Below are 22,235 nucleotides of genomic sequence, written 5' to 3'. Positions count from 1 at the left end.
CTGATGGCAAAGATACTCTGCCACTCTATTAACAAAGATTCTGAAATGCAATATAAAATTAGAGCAAGAAATAGTGCCAGTAAATTTAAAACTGGGCCCTGGCCAAAGGCATTAAAGAAACTCTTTAGGCTGCCAAGTATAACACATGGCCTCTATGCCTTAAGTAAAAAGAGCAAAATTCCAATGCAGCAACACTTTGAAACATCAACACATCAAATGCAGCCAAGGCAAAGGAAGCAGATGAAGTCTAACTGAACTGCTTCAAGAAACCAACACCCAAAGAGACTATCCACAAAGAAAGCTATCACAGTAAGTGTTCTAAGCACCATGTTATAATTGACATCCAAGTTAAATCGGTTAACAATTATATTACTTAGTTATCTCACTCCCTCCGTTAAAATAAATCCAGGGAGAAGTGAAAATACAGCCCTGGCTCACTTCTTCCATCCATAAAAGGTTCAAAGATTTGGCCCACCAAACATCAACTTCCTCTCACCACCCCAATCTCAGAGTTGTCCTTAATTAGGTCCCAAGGCATCTCACACCTTGGCAGCAAAAGGGATGCCCTGGGGCAGACAGAAGGTGAAAGACACCTAACTAAGGACTAGGAGAGGCACATCTGTTAAGTTATACAGTAGAGACTACCCCAAGCCCAGGCAGGATACAGTGTTGCAAGAGAAGCGGGACAGAAAAGTAGCCAAGGATCCTGAAGCAAGGTGAAACCAGGAAGAGCTAAGGTGGCACATAAGAAATGTCTGATATATCCCCAAAATATTCTACAGTCTCTCAAAAAACAAAATCACATTCTATTTGCCCTTCTTATTCTGTATCGAATACAGTAAATGCTAGGCTAGGCTTTCAGGAGGTGTCTAACACTGCAGAAACTTGTTAAGTCCACATCTAAAAGCAATATTAGAACTTAGGAGTTCATATGCTGTAGATACAGAATACCTGTATTTCAAATCCTAAATAATAAGTAAAAAATATATATATAATCCTAAACAATTCTGGATTTACCAAGTCTCCCAAGTCTGTTCCCAAAATCCTGAGATGATGATTATTTTGTTGATAGTTTCAGACTCTGGACTATAAATACTGACTTAGAAAAGAATGAAAACATCTGCCGGGCACAGTGGCTCAGACCTGTAATCCCAGCACTTTAGGAGGCCAAAGTGGGCAGATCGCTTTGAGCTCAGGAGTTTGAGACCAGCCTGGGCCACAAGGCAAAACCCTGTTTCTACAAAAAACAAAAACAAAAAAAATTAGCCGGGCATGGTGGCTCACACCTGTAGTCCCAGCTACTCAGGAGGCTGAAGCTGGAGGATGCTTGAACCCAGGAAGCAGAGGTTGCAGTGAGCTATGATCGTGCTGCTGCACTCCAGCCTGGGTGACAGAGCAAGATTCTGTCTCAAAAAAAAAAAAAAAAGAATTAAAACATCCATGAAAATAAAATACTACATGCCCTGCCTGCATCAATATTCAGGATAAATAAAACCTACCTCAAAAGTCCCAGCCTTTAAAAGGTTGACCTGGTCATGCTGAGAGAGATCTCTGAACCCAGGAATACGCTTTGCAAATTCCACCACTTCTTTCACTGCTGGAGTGAAGCTCATCGAAAATTCTTCCCAGATTTCATGTCCTGATTTATGAGGATCCACATATGGAGACTTACTCATTGGACAAACCTAGTATACATAAAACGGAAAAACTCTTAAATACTAAGAGGTGGTAAAGAAATGTCAAAAGCAGCATCTCAATTATCAGAAACCCCAACATGAATTTAACCCCCAAAACACAAGTAAAATCTACTGAGATATTAGCACTTCATCCATTTGCTGCCCACCATACTGTAGAAAGCCTCTTGGCAACCTAATATAAATAGCAATTAACTTATCATAAAAAAAAGCCTAAGCAAAAATATCATCTATAACAAGCTATTTCAAACACCTGTTGCACAGGTTTAAGAGTTTATTTTGTAACACTGCTGCCACCTTATGCTAGTATATGGTGTTTTATAATTTTGCAAACAAATTCAATTGTTTGATTCTCAATCTATTATTCATGGCAGATTATAATTTCCATTTCTTAGGTGGAGAAATGAGACTCTGAGAGGTTTAGTGATTTGTCCAACACAGCCGGAAGTCACAAGTCTAGGCCCAAATTCACATTTAGTTAATATTTCAAAACTCCTTTATTTCTAAATAGGTAGAATTACAATGTTGTAATTTCCAAGAGGAAAAAACAGCAAGGTGCCTCATTTTGTTGAAAAGGTCACTCACTGCCTGGCCGGGCGCAGTGGCTCACGCCTGTAATCCCAGCACTTTGGGAGGCCAAGGCAGGCGGATCACAAGGTCAGGAGTTCGAGACTAGCCTGGCCAACATGGTGAAACCCCGTCTCTACCAACAATTAAAAAAATTAACCAGACGTGGTGGCTCGCGCCTGTAGTCCCAGCTACTCAGGAGGCTGAGGCAGAAGAATCACTTGAACCGGGAGGCGGAGGTTGCAGTGAGCCGAGATCATACCACTGCACTCCAGCCTGGGTGACAGAGTGAGACTCCATCTCAAAAAGAAAAAGAAAAAAGAAAAAAAAAGTCACTGCCCATTTATTTCAAAAACAATGCTGTGATCACTGACTTCTACTTGTTCAATCAGGAAACAAGGACTGCAGATACAGGTGCGTCTTTTAAATGAGGACTGCGTGAGGGAAAATAGGAAGCCAAGAAGTTATTAAAAAAAAAAAAAAAAAACACCAAAAAGATGATGAAACACACCTGTATATTCTATTGGTAAAATCAGCCTTTAAATTTTCACTAAATCCATACAAAATCTAGGAATGGGATGATTACAAAACCATAGAGAATATCATGAAATCAGAACCAAAATGCCTACAGATTTTTCCTTCATTAAGGCAGCCACTTGGCCAGGCGTGGTGACTCATGCCTGTAATCCCAGCACTTTGGGAGGCCGAGGTGGGTGAATCACTTGAGGCCAGGAATTCAAGACCAGCCCGGCCAACATGGTGAAACCTGTCTCTACTGAAAATACAAAAATTAGCCAGGCATGGTGACGCACGCCTGTAATCCCAACTACTTGGGAGGCTGAGGCATGAGAATTGCTTGAACCCAAGAGGTGGAGGTTGCAATGAGCTGAGGTCGCGCCACCGCACTCCATCCTGGGCAACAGAGCAAGAATGTCTCAAAAAAAAAAAAACAAAAAAGCAACGACTTAGCCTAACATAAGGTCCACAGAATCAAATAACTCCAAGTGACAACAAAAATTTTAATGAAGATTGAGGTAGAGTCAACTATTTTGAAAATGAAAAAGACGACTTTAATTACCTGTCAGTAGAAAATACCAAGCACTATCAAAGGACCTCATGGTTTAAACTGGAAATGGTGTGGTACTGCTGTTTTTGGTGAAATTTTGGCTGAATATGAACACTGTACTTTGATGTAGAATGTCGTATTTGATGGAAAAATTAAAAAGCTTGAATGATATGACCAATATTAAGTCATCTCATAAGATGAAGTCTGAGAAAATCCTTAGAAATTAGCCTATGAAATTAAAATACTCCTAAATTTATCAAACAATAAAACATCTATGTTCTATATCCAAAGACCTTCTTGCATAATAATGGTTAAAAAAAAAAAAAAAACCTCTTTCTATAGAAATCAAAGAATTTCTAACTATGGCAAGCGAAAAGTTCAGCCCTTTGAGAAAATCCCAAAGCTAGTAAGGTACTAATTAACCAGAATGCTTAAATTTTCAAAGCGATTTCCAAGAATTAAAGGACCAATTCTGCATGAATCATATTTTACATAAAATCCTAATCCCAATCTCAGATCAATCAAATCACATGCTTGTACCTAGCTGGGTGTGAAATTAGGTCATTCATCAGATGATGTTTATTAAAATTATTTGACCTAAAATACTGTACAAAATTAAGTCTGTAAATTTCTTAGGTTTCCTGACACCATCTCCCCAAGTTAGCATATCTCCCGAATAAAAGAAAATTTTCAAAGCTTTCCCTGATACAATGTAAGCAAAAAATCGATTTCACTATACCAGATGCATTCTTCCTCCAGTGTTGCACAGGTAACTATTCTTGTTCTCATTCTGAGAAAATCCATCTATCGGACCTCTATCACATACTCTTTGAGTATAAGCATTGGAGAAGTTCATACAATGTCCATTTGCAATACAAATGGCATGACCATTTGGGTAATGCATTATGTTCCTCCCTTTGAACTGTCCATTGAGATGCTGCTGGCTCTCACTACAGGGAAAATGGCTGCTAAGCCCATTGCCGCAATGATCATGATTTAAATTATATTGCTCCATGTTCTTGGGAATCCGTTCTCCTCTCTGGGGCTGCATGCTCTCAGCTGAGTTTTCTTGCTGCTCTTGATTATACATAAAGGTATCCTTGTGAGCTCTGGTCACCATGCCAATCACTTCTTCCTTTGCAAAATCAGAAGATGGAGGAGAAGAGCTTTTGATGTTTTCTTGATCCAGTTGGGGCTTGGGTCGCAGCTGTTCCTGGGCTGGCAAGGCTGTCTGTTCATGATGTTCTACTAATGTGTCATTTTGCAAGTGACCACTGAACTGGCTGTTCATCATGGTCTTCATTGCACTTTGCATTTCAATTAGCATCCTCTGTTTTTCACGCTTAGGAATACGACCAAACCGAACAGCTATTGAAGAAAAAGATATTTAACGTCTATATTCTAAATAAGACCTGTTTTGTATAAAAGAATAACACAAAATTATCCAACAGTTATGGCCTCTAGTCATACATATAAAGAATGAGTCTACATGTCTCTGGTCCACATTTTTCTAAACTTGCTGGTCTTGATGCACCAAAGGAAGTAGGAGAGGGAGAGAAAATTTTCTATTTTCCCCCAAAACAAAGTTAAGGACATCTACCTCCTAGGTATTTTATAAGCAAAGTCTAAGAAAAGAAATAGGAAATTCGGATGGGTGCAGTAGCTCATGCCTGTAATCACAGCACTTTGGGAGGCTGAGGCAGGTGGACGACCTGAGGTCAGGAATTCGAAACCAGACTAGCCAATATGGTGAAACCCCGTCTCTACTAAAAATACAAAAACTAGCCAGGTGTGATGGCGGGCGCCTGTAGTCCCAGCTATTCTGGAGACTGAGGCAGGAGAATCACTTGAACCCAGGAGGCAGAGGTTGCAGTGCGTCCAGATGGTGCCAATGCACTCCAGCCTAGGTGACAGAGCAATACTCCATCTTAAAAAAAAAAAAAAAAAAAAAAGAAAGAAAGAAAAAGAAAAAAGAAATATGAAATTAGCTAATGAAAACCAGTTTGAAGCAGACCAGTATTACTACACGGCTCCTTACTAAGAAAGCTGAGGACTGTTCCCAGCAAGGCATGTGTGATTCAGCTACACACATCCATTACCATTAATGGAATCTGGTAGGTAAAATCATTCCCTGAACACCTGGCCCTTGTCAATTCATTTTTGTAACTTTGCTCTCAAGATCTAACTATGAAATTATCTGCTGTCTTCTTTTCCAGCCTCTTTAAAAAAAAAAATCCTTAAAAAAAAATTCCACAATCAGTAGAAATGCACTTACTGAAAAATAAACTTGGTAGATTTTAATTAAAACCAGTGAAATAAGTAAAAATGAGATAAGTCATCCTCTATTCTTTTAGAAGCTAGTCTTAGAAGGTGTCTTGTCTCCAATAATCCTATCCATGAGAGAAAGAAAAGCTTCTTTCACAGTCTAGTATTTACACAGAGATAATAAAAATTCAGTATACTTGCCCAGAAAGCCTCGTTAATCTAATTGTAGCCTCTAACATTATTGCTACCAAAAACAAACAACTTAATCATGTTTGATACTTTATCTCTACTCCTCCCTTCACAAATGATTGTCAGTTTTATTCTTTCAGGGCAATCACAATATCCATCGACTATTTTTATAGCATTAGTACTTTTAGCACTATAAAAAAAATTTCAGGGAATTGAAAAAACAAAACAACAATTGCTGAAATCTGTTACTCAAAAAACTCCTGGCCACGCCTGATGGCTCACACCTGTAATCCCAGCACTTTGGGAGGCCGAGGCAGGTGGATCACTTGAGGTCAAGAGTTCGAGACCAGCCTGGTCAACATGGTGAAACCCCCGTCTCTACTAAAAATACAAAAATTAGCCAGGTGTGGTGGCGGGCACCTGTAATCCCAGCTACTCAGGAAGCTGAGGCAGGAGAATCACTTGAACCTGGGAGATAGAGACTACATTGAGATAGAGTGTCACTGTGTCACCCAGGTTAGAGCGCAGTGGCACGACCTCAACTCAGTGCAACCTCCACCTCCTGGGTTCACGCTATTCTCCTGCCTTAGCCTCCCGAGTAACTGGGATTACAGGTGCATGCCACCACGCTCAGCTAATTTTTTTTTGCATTTTTAGTAGATATGGGGTTTCACCATGGCTGGTCTGGAACTCCTGACCTAAAGTGACCCACACACCTCAGCCTCCCAAAGTGTTGAGATTACAGGCGTGAGCCACCATGCCCAGCCATATAAAAAATGTTTTTAAACTCCATTCGTTTTAGGAAAAAATAAAAAGTAATCAAATTGCACAGAAAAAAATGGCTCTTTTTAGAAGAAGCAACAACAACAGAAGTTTAGCCAAAAACTGTTTCTGGGATGATAATGCTAAAATATGACTTTAATCAATTTGGTGTCCTGTAAAGCATGAAAATATGTTTTCTGCTTCACCTTAAATACAAGAGGGTCCTTGGTAACCGGTTTATAGCTCTGGTTCATGATGAGGAATAAAAGCCAAGCTCCATACACTTTAGGAACACTCTTTAAACTGGGAACATACCATCTCTTGACATTCCAACAGACAGACACTTTTTGAAGCGACATTGCTGACATCTGTTCCTATTCATTCTCATTATAGAACAGTTTTCATTCTTCAGGCACTTCTTGTACTGGATGTTTTGTTGAATACTTCTCCGAAAGAAACCCTAAGAACAAAGGAAGATTTACTTACCCATTTAAAAACACCCAAATGAACTTCTTATAAACACTGCTCCCATACCTATCTAGTATATATGACGAACTATAGTCCCAGTATATGACTCACTATCTGGGAAACACTATGTCTTAGGACAGAGGGAAATACAATGTTGACACACAGAATTTAATTTCGATTCTTATTGGTATGAGTAAGCACCTAACACCTACTAACCAAACAAAATTCTTCTTCCCTTCAGAGATTCTTTGTCCTTACCCAAAACACCCCTTGCAACAACCACACTACCCTGTTACCAGACCCGGCCTGCAGTCACATTTTCCATCTCATACTTTTATTCACTACAAATTCCAAAACTCTTGAAGTATGAATGACTGATTCTTTTTTTTTTTTTTTGAGATAGGATCTCGTTCTGTTGCCCAGGCTAGAGTGCAGTGGCATGATCACAGCTCACTGCAGCCCTGACCTCCCTGGCTCAATCAATTCTCCAACCACAGCCTCACAAACAGCTGGGACTACAGGCATGCGCCACCACACCCAGCTAATTTTTGTATTTTTTGTAGAAATGAGGTTTTGCCATGTTGCCTAGGCTGGTCTTGAACTCCAGGGCTCAAGTGATCTGCCAGCCTTGGCCTCCCGAAGTGTTAGACTTACAGGGCATAAGCCACCACCACTCCGGACCTGATTTTTTGTTTGTTTGTTTGTTTGCTTTCTTGAGACAGACTCTTGCTCTGTAGCCCAGGCTGGAGTGCAGTGGTGCGATCTCAGCTCACTGCAACCTCCACCTCCCAGATTCAAGGGATTCTCCTGCCTCAGCCTCCCCAGTAGCTGGGATTACAGGCACATGCCACCATGCCTGGCTAATTTTTTGTATTTTTAGTAGAGACAGGGTTTCACCATGTTGGCCAGGCTGGTTTTGAACTCCTGACCTCAACTGATCCGCCCACCTTGGCCTCCCAAAGTGCTAGGATTACAGGCACGAGCCACCGTGCCCAGGCTTTTTTTTTTTTTTTTTTTTTTAAAGAGACAGGGTCTTGCTCTGTCACCCAGGCTGGAGTACAATGACGTAATAATAGCTCACCGCAACTTCGAACTCCCGGGCTCAAGCAATCCTCCTGCCTCAGCCTCCCAAGAGCTGGGACTACAGACATGTGCTACCACATCCAGCTTTTTTATTTTTTGTAGAGGTGGGGTCTCCCTATGTTGCCCAGGTGGGTCTCACACTCCACCTCAAGCAATCCTGCAGCTTCGGCCTCCCAAAGAGCTAGAATTACAGGCCTGAGCCACTGCACCCAGTCTAAATGACTACTTCTTAAAAAGCTGACTGAGAAATATGTTTGATAGCTATAATCCCCTCACTAGATTGTGGATTACATTAACAGAAGTTGGTCTTTCCAGGATCATTACCTGCTGACAATGGCAAGGCCTACTTATACATGACAGAAGTCACTGACTACGTGCCAGCAACAGGTAAGTGTTACACCACACACCAACAGAGTAGCTAACTATCCAAGGAAAGACAGTTCCCAACTAGATGGCTACAAACAGCTGCCTTTACTCCACACACAAACAATTCCAGTACATGTTCTGTGATAGGTGTCCAAAGAGCTCCAGCTTCATGGTACCAGGGAGGACAGAAAACTCAAGAATGCAATTACCGAAATTATTTTAAACTGCATTTTCCTTTTATATGACAACTAAACACATTTCCCGAATCTATACTAAGTAGTCATGGGACACAACATTTTTATATTTTATTATTGTGATACTATACACTTGACTTAGATACTACAAGAGCTGAACTAGACATTTTAAGAGTACTGCACAGATGTGTATTTATCAAGAATATGCAATCAGCTCATTCAGTTTGTGCTTTTATTTTCTAGCTATAAAGTAAGAATAATGCCTGCCCCAATATTACTTCACTTTTTTTTTTTTTTTTGAGACGGAATCTGGCTCTGTCGCCCAGGCTGGAGTGCAGTGGTGCAATCTCGGCTCACTGCCAAGCTCCGCCTCCCGGGTTCACGCCATTCTCCTGCCTCAGCCTCCCAAGTAGCTGGGACTACAGGCGCCCACCACTACGCCCGGCTAATTTTTTTTTGTATTTTTAGTAGAGACAGGGTTTCACTATGTTAGCCAGGATGGTCTTGATCTCCTGACCTCGTGATCCGCCCGCCTCGGCCTCCCAAAGTGCTGGGATTACAGGCGTGAGCCACCGCGCCCGGCCTATTACTTCACATTTTTGTTAAAAAAAAAAAAAAAAAAAAAAAAAAAAAGATATATAGAGAAGGAGAATCTTTTTTAAACAATGAAAAAAATGCTACATCTATAAAAAATACTGACTTGTCTTACAAAGTTACCCAGCCATTAAAAGTTAGCAAACTTGGCAGGGCGCGTGGCTCACGCCTGTAATCCCAGCACTTTGGGAAGCCAAGGTGGGCAGATCACCTGAGGTTAGGAGTTCAAGACCAGCCTGGCCAATGTGATGAAATCCCAAATCTACTAAAAATACAAAAATTAGCCTGGAGTGGTGGCGTGTGCCTGTAATCCCAGCTACTCGGGAGGCTGAGACAGGAGAATCGTTTGAACCCAGGAGGCAGAGGTTGCAGTGAACCAAGATCACACCACTGCACTTCAGCCTGGGAAATAAGAGCAAAACTCCATCTCAAAAAAAAGAACTGGCAAACTTGCAATTCATTCAGAGCCACACTAGAAAATATTTCCTCTCCCATCATGTATATTCATTATCTTGTTTACCCATCATATCTCGCCAAACTAGATTCTTGCTTGTGGCCTCAAGTCAGAGAATAGCAAGAACAGGTGTCTTCATCACGTTAATTTTTGATACTCAGGAGAAAAGACTGTGCCAAGTTTTTTAAAAAGAGAGAAAGATTCCCCATATATAGGTAGGGAGGTAGAGACCATCTCACTTGGAATTATTTGACCAATACTCTAATAGCAATAACTAGAAAATAGTCAACTAAACTTACAAATAAACTAGCTTTCCCAAGGGCTCAACTTATATTCAGGATTATTTTACTCACTTGGCATTATTTCTTAAGATACCACATTTTTTTCAAGTATGTAGCAATTATTCCCAGCTCCCAGTACCTGACGTGTCATTAAGTCAAAGTATATGATGAGATCCTAATTCAAAGTTTGGTTTAAACTAAGTTCCAACAAGGCAGAAGTAGTGCCTTGTCTGTTTTGTTCCTTGTTATTTCACTACCACCTAGAACTGTGCTTGACACATTAATGAATGAGCATTTGGTGCACTTGGTTTAACACAATAAGTATGTTTAATTGAGATAGCAAATTTACTTTGTTCAAAATCTTAAAGAAAAAAGAAATACTTTCACTGAATTAAGAATATTATTCAAAACAAGTTATGCTTATACACTACATAAAATGCTTAAAACTTAAAAAGAGCAGCTGACTTCTCACCGTCTCTCAGACTATCAATTGCACAAATGGGTAAATCTAAACCCAACTTCTTAAATCCCAGAATCAGTAGCTTAAAGAAACAAAAGCATGCTTTACCTTACAGCCTTCGCAAGCATGAACTCCATAGTGGAATCCTGACGCCACATCCCCACAGACTTTACACAGTAGAACCATGCCACTAAATTCTAGGACACAAAAGGACATGAAGTAAAAAGTAGGAGGAAACACCGAGTCTGTTTTCTTTCCAATTAGATATTTTATTTCATTCAACTTGTAAGAGCTTTTAAAAGATACGCATCTACTTTCATAATGTAAAAGAAAAATATTTTCAAATCAAAAGTAATCACAATCATAATTTTCTTACGGTTTTTTTTTGTTTGTTTGTTTTTAAAGATAGAGTCTCCCTCTGTCGCCCAGGCTGGAACGCAGTGGCGTGATCTCGGCTCATTGCAACCTCCACACTTCCCAGGTTCAAGTGATTCTCATGCCTCAGCCTCCCAAGTAGCTGGGACTACTATAGGCATGCACCACCACACCCAGCTAATTTTTGTATTTTTAGTAGAGATGGGGTTTTGCCATGTTGCCCAGGCTGGTCTTGAACTCCTAGACTCCGCCCCACTCAGCCTCCAAAAATGTTGGGATTACAGGTGTGAGCCACCACACCCAGCCATAATTTTCTTTTAAATACAACTTATGGCACTGACAAAAATACCTCACTGACCCAGATTTTTCCTTTCCTGATTTTAGAATTACACTGAAATTTTGTAAATTTATTTTTTTTCCAGACCTGTCAGCAGGAAATAAGAAATTTTGTAAATTTAGAGTTACTTTATACCAGATATGCAACCAGAACTAAGAAAACAATTCTCTGGATAACAATTAAGAATTCAGACAGAGAAGTCAATCAATAAAAGGTGGAAAGGGATGTCTCTCCACAGGCAGCTGTGTCAATTTACTTCACCTACAGAGGCCAGATAGGTCCAAATCCCCCTACTCATTTGGTTATCCCAATCCAACATTTCCTAATCCCAAATATTCCCAAATCCAGTTTCACTAACGTAACCCCTTCCCACAATGAGCAAGTACTCTGTTCTAGAAACAAGACTTAGTTCTAGTAGTTCAGAAGAAAAGTAACTGTGAAATGTAGTAAAAGAGGGTACCCTAGAGGGACCAGGGTCAGGTAGAGTACATAATCACATGTCTTGCTCTGAGGCAAGAATTAATGACAGCCCCTAGGTTATAACTTCTATCATCATCACTGATTTCTTTCCTAACTACTGATGTATGATTACCCAGCAAGGAGTGAAAACTGTACCCAGAAACATAATGGCCCCCTAAATGAAAAGCTGATAAAATAAGCCCCATTTGCAATTAATGGCAGCAATCTTTAGAAAACTAAAGTAACTTACTTGTCACACCACTATGACTTTTCGTCATCCCAGGTGCACTCGATTTGCTTGTTTTCATAGAACAATCTATTCGATCATTCTTCAAGATGCCTTCAATATTGGAGAGATCACCATTCTTGGGATTACCATTGGTATCAGAATTAGAACTATTTGGAGAGGATGGAACAGAAGAGGAGGAGGACTGGAAACTATTCTCGGAACCCTCACTGTGACAAGAGGCAGGGCTTGAGGCTGAGCTGGAAGAACTGATATAGGCAATCACACCTCCTAGAAAATAGGAGGAAAATCACATAATTAGATACAAGATAATACGTATTTTTTATTTTTGCAAATCTCAACAGTAAAGCCATTAACTTTAGAAACAGGATACTGATATGAAATGTTTGCTTACACCAAAAGCAAAAAGTAAAGTATTTCCTTATTTCCCATTATTCGTCCTGCTTCCGCAAAGTTCAAAGCACATGTAACTCCCACTGATTTAAAAAGGGAGATAGGCCCGGCACACTGGCTCATGCCTGTAATCATAGTACTTTGGGGGCTGAGGTGGGAGGATTGTCGCTTGAGCCTAGGAATTTGAGACCAGCCTGGGCAACATAAGGTAATGCTGTTTCTACAAAAAAATTTAAAAACTTGCTGCATGTGGTTTGCACCCAGCACCTCTAGTAGTGCCAGCTATTCAGAAGGCTAAAGCGAGAGGATCACTTGAGCCCAGGAGTTCAAGGCTGTAGTGAGCCATGATCATGCTGCTGCACTCTAGCCTGGAGACAGAGCAGGACCCCATCTCAAAGAAAGAAAAACTTAAGTGAGAAGGATTTCACTGGCTTGGATATTCTGAGCACATGCAGACCCTCACACCTAAAGCTTTTCATTTTCCAATATTTTCCTAAAAGGACTAAAAAATGCTCCTAAGTAACTTCATTGCTTAAACAAACTGGCCATGAAGAAATCTGGTTCTGGTCTCTTCTTTGCCTCCTGTTACACTGTTATCTGACACAATCCTAGAAACAACGAATTTATCATTTGCCTCCCCCAACACTTGGCTAAAAGCACAGGTTAATCCAGAACAGATGTAACATTTAGAATGATAGATAAGGTAAATTATCTCAAAACAGGGATCCTTTCATAGCCCTTGCTCCCACACCTTTCTGTTTTGGTGTTCCCAGAAGACATATGTGGCTATCCACTAACCAATCCCCAGTTCAGTACTCTCCCTTCTCTACCCCATTCTGCCATTCATCTCTAAGCAGCTCTTAAGAAATCCAGACTCAATACTTGTTCTTCTGACTCGCTCTTTATAGGTATTAAAGATGCTAGAAGAATGCATGCTATACCAGAAAAACAGTAAGGCTGAAGCTAATTCCCTCTACACAGAGCTATTTTCAAAATGTGATTCGCAATTTTATATAACCGCCACAACCCTTCTGAAAACTGGCCTTGATTTTTTTTTTTTTTTTTTTTTTGAGACGGAGTCTCACTCTGTCACCCAGGCTGGAGTGCAGTGTCACAATCTCGACTTACAGCAACCTCCACCTCCTGGGTCCAAGCAATTTTCCTGTCTCAGCCTCCTGAATAGCTGGGACTACAGTCACATGCCACCACCCCCAGCCAATTTATTTATTTTTTTTTTTAGTAGAGATGGGGTTTCACCATGTTGGTCAGACTGGTCTCGAACTCCTGACCTCAGGTGATCCACCCACCTTGGCCTCCCAGTGCTGGGATTACAGGCGTGAGCCACCGCACCCGGCCTATCAATCATTTTTAAACAAAAATCCACAAAGCAAAATGCTGAGGCCAAAACAATCCCAAAAAGACAGACATTTCCGTCTTTAGGCAAGAAAAAAAAAAACAGGCAGAGAAATTTAAAGTCACTTTTAGTCTGTCATGTAGTAGATATCGGATGTGTTTTTAAGCACCAATTATATATATTGAGGCTAAGAAACAAACCCTCTGAGGAGGAAAGCACAACCACAACTCTCAAGGGGTTTGAGTGCAACCCAGAAGGGAAGATAAAACAGGTGCCTACTATGCCAAGAAACACACAATGTTTTTCATCAGACATGATTTTTTTTTTTTTGAGATGGAGTCTCGCTCTGTTGTCCAGGCTGGAGTGCAGTGGCACAACCTGAGCTCACTGCAACCTCTGCCTCCCGGGTTCACGCGATTCTCCTCCTTCAGCCTCCTGAATAGCTGGGACTACAGGCGCCCGCCACCACGCCTGGTTAATTTTTGTTTTTGGTTTTTGTGTTTTTTTTTAGTAGAGACAGGGTTTCACCATGTTGCCCAGGCTGGTCACGAACTTCCGACCTCAGATGATCCGCCCGCCTCCACCTCCCAAAGTGCTGAGATTACAGGTGTGAGCCACCGTCCCCAGCCCAGACACAAATTTAACATACATAAATTCAACTATATGCACTTGATTTTTAAGACAAAAATATCACTAACGTAGACAATTCCATCCACTGTTTTAGTCATGAAGCCTATGCCTGGAATCGATCATGAGGTGAGAGGTGCAAATCTGCTCTTCCCAGTTAAACCCACTGTCCATATGCTCTCTTGCTATGTGCATCTCACCTTAATTAATCCTGCAATTAATATTTTTCCTGCAACGTGGTCCCTAATTACAAACCAACCATCTCAAAGTGTGGGCCCTGGACTAGGGGCATCAGTATCACCCAGAATCTGTTAGAAATGCAAATTATCAGGCTCCGCTCCAGATCTACTGGATCAGAAACTTTAATAAGCCCTCTTGGTGATTCTGATGCACATCCAAGTTTGAAGAACACTGCCACAAGCCAACTACTTCATCTGTGCTCCCTGGAAGACAAAGTGACCAAGGTAGTTTTCATCTACCATTCATTCTAAAATCTAAAAACTCCAAAACTACAAACACAAAAAGAAAGATTCCCAACTTCGAGTTTATTTTCATCACCCAGAGAAATTATGTAAAATACATATCCTCAAAACTAGCTGGTGCTTTTTCAGAATACATGTTTCCAAGGCCCTGCCCAGACGAGAACACATCCTCAGGAACGTGCAATTTTAACAAGCTCTCCAAGCAATTATTTGCACACTGAAGTTTCAAAATGGCTACAATCAGTGAATTCAAACACAAATTGGCCCATAGTTTTAAAGATTGATGTTTTCATCGATACAACCGCCAGAATATCATTAATGCCCTGTGAATCCAAAGAGAAACCAACTTAACCTAGAAACCTAGCCAGTGTCAGGTTACTGGATAAAACCATTGTGCTGTCTTTATATAACTTTAGAGATCTTAAGTCCACATTAAAAATTCCAGGTATTAGCACACTGCTACTTTTTCACAGATGTCTCCACTCACAATAGGACACTTTACAAAGACAAATATTCTTAGTCCTCAATGAAATTCCAAAGGAAGATCTCACAGCTATTTGTCTTCTCTAAAATAGTGTCTTAAGTACTAAATTCACATCTAACATCTCAGGAAAATAAAAGATAAGAAAGTGATGTTTTTCCTTGGAAGTAAGACTTCCCTAGGGCCCCCATTTTCGGTCATTTATGTTGACAAGATCTGCTGAATACCTTAGCTAAGAAATAAACTTTTAGAAATTAGAGCTGGCCGGGCACAGTGGCTCACGCCTGTAACCTCAGCACTTTGGGAGGCCGAGGCAGGCGGATCACCTGAGGTCAGAAGTTAGAGACCAGCCTGACCAACATGGAGAAACCCCATCTCTACTAAAAATACAAAATTAGCCAGGTGTGGTGGCGCATGCCTGTAATCCCAGCTCCTCAGGAGGCTGAGACAGGAGAATCACTTGAACCCAGGAGGCGGAGGTTGCGGTCAGCCGAGATGGCACCATTGCACTCCAGCCTGGGCAACAAGAGTGAAAACTCCATCTCAAAAAAAAAAAAAAAAAAAAAAAAAAGAAAGAAAAAGAAAAGAAATTAGAGCTATGCAGATGGCTTAAAAATTGGTTGCAAGCACTGATGGGGCAATGGACTGTATCATAATTAATTAACCAAAAAACAATTTCCTTTGCAAAAGCTTCAATATCCAACCTAAAAGAAACTACTGGGCTATTATCAATCCAGCGAAGATCCAATTCCTGTCTTAAGAAAACAAGCATCTGTGCCAGACACCAGAAAATCAAAGAAGACCCATCTAGAAGTAGCTGCATTCTCCTAGCAAGACCTTCAATATTGATTTAGTTGTCTTGGCATCTATTCTTGCTACTAGACACCCATCTATGAACCTGACTGATAGCAACCCAAATGGGTTAAATTTTAATTTCTTAGAAGAAAAGGAGTACATCTAGTAGTTCCTCACCTAATGAAGAAAGGAAAGTGAAACTACAAGTCACCAAGTACCTACTGGATGTCAAGAATAAAATGACACAATTTCATCCTCACAAGAACTCTGTGAATTAACTTTCATCAAATCATTTTTGTAAACAAGGAGCTCAGAGAGGATAAGTCAGGCACTAAGTGGCAGGCCAGAGTTTAAAGTCAAGGTTGTCCAATTCCAGAGTACAAACTTATTTGGTGAGAAGACCTGAGCAAGCAAGTCACTTTCAATCTTTCTAAACCTGAGTCGTCTTCTATAAAATTGGAATATCTGCCACTTATTACAAGACTGAAATGAAATGGCGTTCATAAGGATTATTAAAGTGCTTTTTTCATACACTGTTTTTGATGATAAAGTAAGAGTAAAAATCCCCAAACCAGCAAGTCCCAACACCTCCAAGAAACAGGCAGCATGTACCTCTTTGAAACCCTGAGCTAAAATTAGCTGAAGCAGTCTTCTCTATTTTCAGTTGAAAGGGACCCTGGACCTGGGCCAGGTTCCCAGGCTAGGGCTTACCCAGTGGTCAACTTCAGACAAGCCTTAAGTCAATATCCAATTTTGTACTGCTAGGAAGCACTGATATTCCTGCATATATTGGGGTCTTCTTACCCATTTTCTACACTTGTCCATCATCAAAACCCTCACACTTCCTCTGTCCACCATCCTGGAGATTATGTTTGACTTCAAGTCATGACTGTACTTTTCTGCCTTGTGACTTAGAACAAAACATTTTATCACCAAGAAGCTTTAGTTTCCTCATTTTAAAAGTGTTATAAATAATTTCTACTCAAAGGGTGGTAGAGTAGATCTAACTGAAGCACTAAAATTCCAATTGTGTCCTAGGTGTCAGGGCTCCAGAGAACAGCATGGTCCTTTCTCTAAAATGCCTTATAGGCCAACTGGGGAAACACCTATGTTATTAGGAGCAATGTTTCATACAAATGATTGTGACTGCTGAGGATCATACTAAAGAGGGCAGAGATCAATAGGGGCAAACACATCCAAGGTTGCAATATCTAAGTGGGGAATTGAAGACTGTTTAAATCATCAAAAGAGACATTTTTTAAATAGGGTGACACAAAAATAAATGGTGTGTTTTTTGTTTTTTGTTTTTCAGACAGAGTTTCGCTCTGTTACCCAGGATGGAGTGCAATGGTGTGATCTCGACTCACTGCCACCTCCGCCTCCAGGGTTCAAGCGATTCTCCTGCCTCAGTCTCCCAAGTAGCTGGGATTACAGGCACCCGCCACCACACCCGGCTAATTTTTGTATTTTTAGTAGAGACAGGGTTTCACATGTTGGCCAGGCTGGTCTCGAACTCCTGACCTCAGGTGATCTGCCCATCTCAGCCTCCCAGATTGCTAGGATTACAGGCATGAGCCACCATGCCCAGCCAAATCGGTCTTATTTTATAAAATAGACATTATTTTTATCTCCATGTAAATTACTGGAGAAGGGAGGTCAAGGTGTAATCTAATGTCTGGAAATAAGCCAGCATGACTAAAGAGAGGACTGATGAAACTGGGAGGCCCTACAGATGACTATCCTTTTCCACCAGCTATAACCTACATATATCACTGCAAATTGAGTGGGGATCCATACACATGCAGTATCTCCTTCACCCTCAAGAAGACAGGACCACCAAGTTGCGTATAAATCTTCAAATATTATGCAAGCTAAAGTACATTATAGCACAGTAGTTAACAGTTTGTGTTCCCAAGTAAATTTCGTGGATTCAAATTCTGGCTCTACTACTTGCCTAAGTTATTTAGCTTCAATTTACTTAGCCTCTCATCATTAAGATGGTGGCAACGGCACCTTCCTTCATGGAATTAACATGAGGAACACATGTAAAAGGCCTGGCACAGAGTAAGAAGCTGATGATTATTTTTTTGTCATCATTATACTAGAAGAGTTCCAACAGAATGGTTCAAACCGAAGTAACTAATCCTCCCTACCCATTATTCACCTCATTTTTTAATGTGTGTTAAGGATCCAGTGGTTTTTTTGTAGGTTATTTCCACACTACCTTTTGAATCTCTTAACCCTACTGACCAGTAGAGCAACTTTTCTTCAATTCTTGCTTTTCCTTGCTCCAAGGAAAGATTTCTTTGCTCCACCTCTCCAATTTTTTTCCAAGTCTCTCACTCCACTGTTTTCACTTGTTACTCATGGGGCGAGCAGACATACAGATGTCATGAAGGACAGTAAGATTACAGGATCACTGGTTGAATGTTTGTCAACTGATACCAAACTAGAGGGAAGGGTAGAGGTGTGCCACACAGCACTGAACCTGGCCCCACCTTGGTCAATGTTTACGAAAATTCGAAAGTTAAAAGGCTTTTTTTTTTTTTGAGATGGGAGTCTCGCTCTTGTCGCCCAGGCTGGAGTGCAGTAGCGCGACGTCAGCTCACTACAACCTTCACCTCCCAGGTTCAAGCTATTCTGCTGCTCAGCCTCATGAGTAGCTGGGATTACAGGAGCCCACCACCACGCCCGGCTAATTTTTGTCCTTTTAGTAGAGACAGGGTTTCACCATGTTGGCCAGGCTGGTCTGGAACTCCTTACCTCAGTGGATCGGCCCGGCTCAGCCTCCCAAAGTGCTGGGATTACAGGCGTGAGCCACTGTGCCCGGCCAGTTAAAGGCAATTCTTATTAGACCTCCTGCTTACAGATAGATGGCAGAAACTGTAAAAATGGTGGGTAACAGCTTCTAATAGCTTTGAACTTAAGGCCAAATGAACGAGAGAAATTTTAAGAATGGTCATTGTAAATTCCTACACTTCAAGTCATGCAATTATCTGCACAACGAATGAAATCTAACTTCATAATAGTTCACGTGAAAGGTCCTAGTTGACTGCAAGGTTACTGTGAGTCAGAAAAGCAACATGCCAAAAATACTAAGCCTGCCAGGGAATTCATTTGCAACAGGATTCAAGACAAAGAGGGCAACTTGGAACTTGATAATCATCCAACCACTTCCACAAGAGCCTGTTCACTTCTGGGTGCTCCATCCCAAAGGGCAACAAGGATGATGAGTGATCAGAAAAAACAATGCTGGGCAAGGACAAAGAAATGAGAACTGTAAATGGAAGAACTGAAGGGGGAAGGGGATGGTCAACATTCATCCGGAGGAATTTTTATAATGTGTAGCTCCACGAGGCAAGATTTTGATCAGCGAAGTATTGGAAGAGGGCTCAAACCAGAGAAAAACTTCCTAATTGAGCCAGCCCTTATGAGGTTACTAAAGCTATTAGAATTCATGCTAAAGGGTGGGTTAGAAGAGGTTCACCCTGATCACCTCTGAATTCTAACATGTAAAAGTTTAATTCTATGATAAACTCATAAAAATTTAAAAATACCCTCAAAGGCTAAGTAGGCCGATTAGGTAATCAAAACACAATTAAATCCAGATTTTTGTGAGGCAACAGGTTAAAAAAAATAAGTAAATTCTAAAAATACGTAAATAAAACACAATTAGAAATTGACTTTATTTTTACTTTTGGTGAAAAGTTCACAATACATTTGTTATCGAGGCAAGATTCTTAGAGGCGCATTACAACTCAAAAAATAAAACAAAAGCTGGCTGTTTCCATAACCTCACTCACTTCAGATCTACCTCATCATTTGGGGCAGACAAAAGGAGGGAAGGGCACCCTGTTGTTCCGTTGCAATGTAACAAAATGTGACAAGAAAAATATTTATAAAGCCAAATTCTCTTGATCAGATTCAGGAAAAGTCAGCGACCCACAGGTTAATTTTTTTTTAATTTAAATGAAGAATGTCCAGTCTTACATATGGTGTTGGAGTCACCTATGATCACCTGAGTCATCCTGACCATACGTGAGCTGCACGCTCAGCTGCGGGTGTGACCCGTTTACTGGAAAACTCCAGCCCGAAGGGATCTGGAAGCAGTTTTTAAGACTGTGTGTGTATGAGACAGGTCGCGTCCTAGAGAAAACGGTTTTTTTTGTAAACAGACGGCATCCTAACAGGGGCGGTGCTACCCAGTCTGCGGGGCGTCGCTCGGGATCGAAGCACCTCAGAGCTCCTTCGAGCGTATCCCTTCGGGAAAGCCCCACGCCTTCCCCGAGGCGCCTCCTCCGGCCTGCAGCACGCCCTCGCCCCGCACTTCCTCCTCGGAATCTGCAAGGTATGCAGCTACCAGCCTCCCCAGGCGCCGGTTCGCTTGGTTTGCGCGGGGTCCGCGCCTTGGGGTCACCTCGCGAAAAGAGCGTGCGGCGTCCGGTGCACTGCGGTGTCAGCGCCCGCTTCGGGGACGCCCCGCCGCGGGGGCTCAACGGGCGCGCACGCGCGGCCTCCTCCGCAGTGTGCAACCCCGCGGGGGAGGAGGGAATCGCGGCGACGTCACTGCCCCGAGGCTTCCAAAGGGGCGGAGCCTCCCGGGAGGCTGCGGCGCTCCCAGCCAGCGCGCGCGCGCGCGCGCCCCCGCCCCCACGTGTCCCTGCGGCCCCGGGGAATGTGGGTCAGGGAGCCGAGCGGCCTCACGTGTCCCCGCCCGCCGCCGCCGCCTCAGCGCCCATTATGTAATGCCGCGTCACGCGCCCGCCCAGCCAACCGGCGCCCGCGCGCCGCCGAACGTAAACACAGCGCGCACGTGGCTCGCGCGGCCGGGCCATGTGAGGGGGGGGCCGGGCCGGGCGCCGCCAGGCCGCGCTGCGGCTTTGCAGGGAGACAAGAGGGCGGGCGCCGAGCGGCCCGGGGGGCGATGGGAACCGAGCCAGAGGCGGACAAGCGGCGCGCAGCAGCCCACCCCGCCCCACCGGCCATGGGGACACCCCCTGCCGCCGCCCCCCAAAGTGCCCCGCGGGCTCCGAGCGCTCCCTCCGGCCATCCCCCACCCGCCGCAGTCCGGCTCTTACCCGCATTCACCTCCATGGTGCCCTCGCGGAGGCGGCCGGGGCCGCCCGCTTCTCGCAGAGGGGGCAGCGCCGCAGCCGCCGCCGCAGCCGCCGCCTCAGCGCCGCGCCGCCCCGGGCTGGAAGCAGCGGTGGTCGCGGGGCCCCCTCATGGGCAGAGCGGGCGGGGCGCCCGGGCCCCAGGCCGTGCAGCGCACAGCAGGCTGCAGCGAGAGAGGGTGGCGGCGGCCGGCGAGCGGCGCTCCTCGCGGGGTCCCTGACAACAAAAGCGGCGGCGCGGCGGCTTCCTGCAGCCAGCGCACCGCGGCGGCGAGGGCGGCTGACGGGGAGGGCAGCCGCGACCATGTGACCCGCGCACACACCCCCTCCCTCCGCCCGCCCTCGGCCGGCCGCTGCGGCGACTCCGCCCCGCCGCTCCCCTCCCTCCCGCCCGCCCGCTTCCCGGCTCCCCGGCTCCCCTTTTCTCCTGCGCTTCCCCCTTCTCCCCTTCCTTCTCCTTGCCGAGCCCCTCCTCTTCCTTCGTTTTTCGCCTTCGTGCCGTAAACCTCTTCTCCGTTTCCCTCCGCCGCATATTCCTCCCCTCCTCCTCCTCTTTCCTCTCCTCCCGGCTGCCCTTCCCGCCTCTGGCCGGGAGTCCCCTCCACGCCCTGCTCCCCAGCCCTGCCCCTCAACCTGGTGGCTCTTAGGTCAAAGCGGTGGCTTGGCGCCGAGCAAGGGTGCTTCTCAGGACCCCGGCTGGGCCGGCTGGCTCGGGCTTGCTCAACCCTTGCGCCCCCCACCCCCCCGCTCCCACCCGACCGACCTCCAAACGCTGGTCTCTGAGGGCACAGACCCTTCCTTTTCCCTCTGCACCCTCTAGGTGATTTTATCCAATCTCATAGCTTAAGTAGACCTATGTTCTTGTGATTCCCAGATTTATATTTCAAGCCAAGACCTCTCTTCTAATCTCCAGATTCCTACATCCAGCAGCCCGTTTGATTATGCCGCTTTTTTGCATCTCAGATTTTAGACGGGTGTACGCGTGTGTCCGAACTCAGCTAATGTGCAGTCAAGATCTGGGCGTTTCACCTTGAATGTAAATTTTAGATCAAAAGAAAAAAGCTAGACATAAATTGTATGCGTGCTGAGGTGAATTCTGAGGAAAGTGCATTGATGCCCGCAATTTAA

At 43.4% G+C, this 22,235-nt stretch overlaps 1 protein-coding gene across 1 annotated transcript in view; it reads right to left on the bottom strand.

Annotated features, from left to right (window-relative positions):
- NR1D2 (nuclear receptor subfamily 1 group D member 2) overlaps window positions 1–21,392 on the bottom strand; it is a 35,216-nt gene extending 13,824 nt beyond the window's left edge. The window contains exons 1-6 of the mRNA XM_516330.6: window positions 21,072–21,392; window positions 11,865–12,131; window positions 10,552–10,640; window positions 6,859–7,003; window positions 4,067–4,695; window positions 1,500–1,685 (exon numbers count right to left, since the gene is read on the bottom strand). Of these exons, the coding sequence (XP_516330.2) occupies window positions 1,500–1,685; window positions 4,067–4,695; window positions 6,859–7,003; window positions 10,552–10,640; window positions 11,865–12,131; window positions 21,072–21,087 (1,332 nt within the window). The 5' untranslated portion in view covers window positions 21,088–21,392. The remainder of the gene's footprint in view (window positions 1–1,499; window positions 1,686–4,066; window positions 4,696–6,858; window positions 7,004–10,551; window positions 10,641–11,864; window positions 12,132–21,071) is intronic.
- Between the last annotated feature and the right edge of the window lie 843 nt (window positions 21,393–22,235).

Source organism: Pan troglodytes, chromosome 2, assembly GCF_028858775.2.
Source record: "Pan troglodytes isolate AG18354 chromosome 2, NHGRI_mPanTro3-v2.0_pri, whole genome shotgun sequence".
Classification (NCBI taxonomy): domain Eukaryota; kingdom Metazoa; phylum Chordata; class Mammalia; order Primates; family Hominidae; genus Pan; species Pan troglodytes.
Note: the sequence above shows the minus strand (reverse complement) of the source record. Positions and strands in the feature narration are given on the sequence as shown.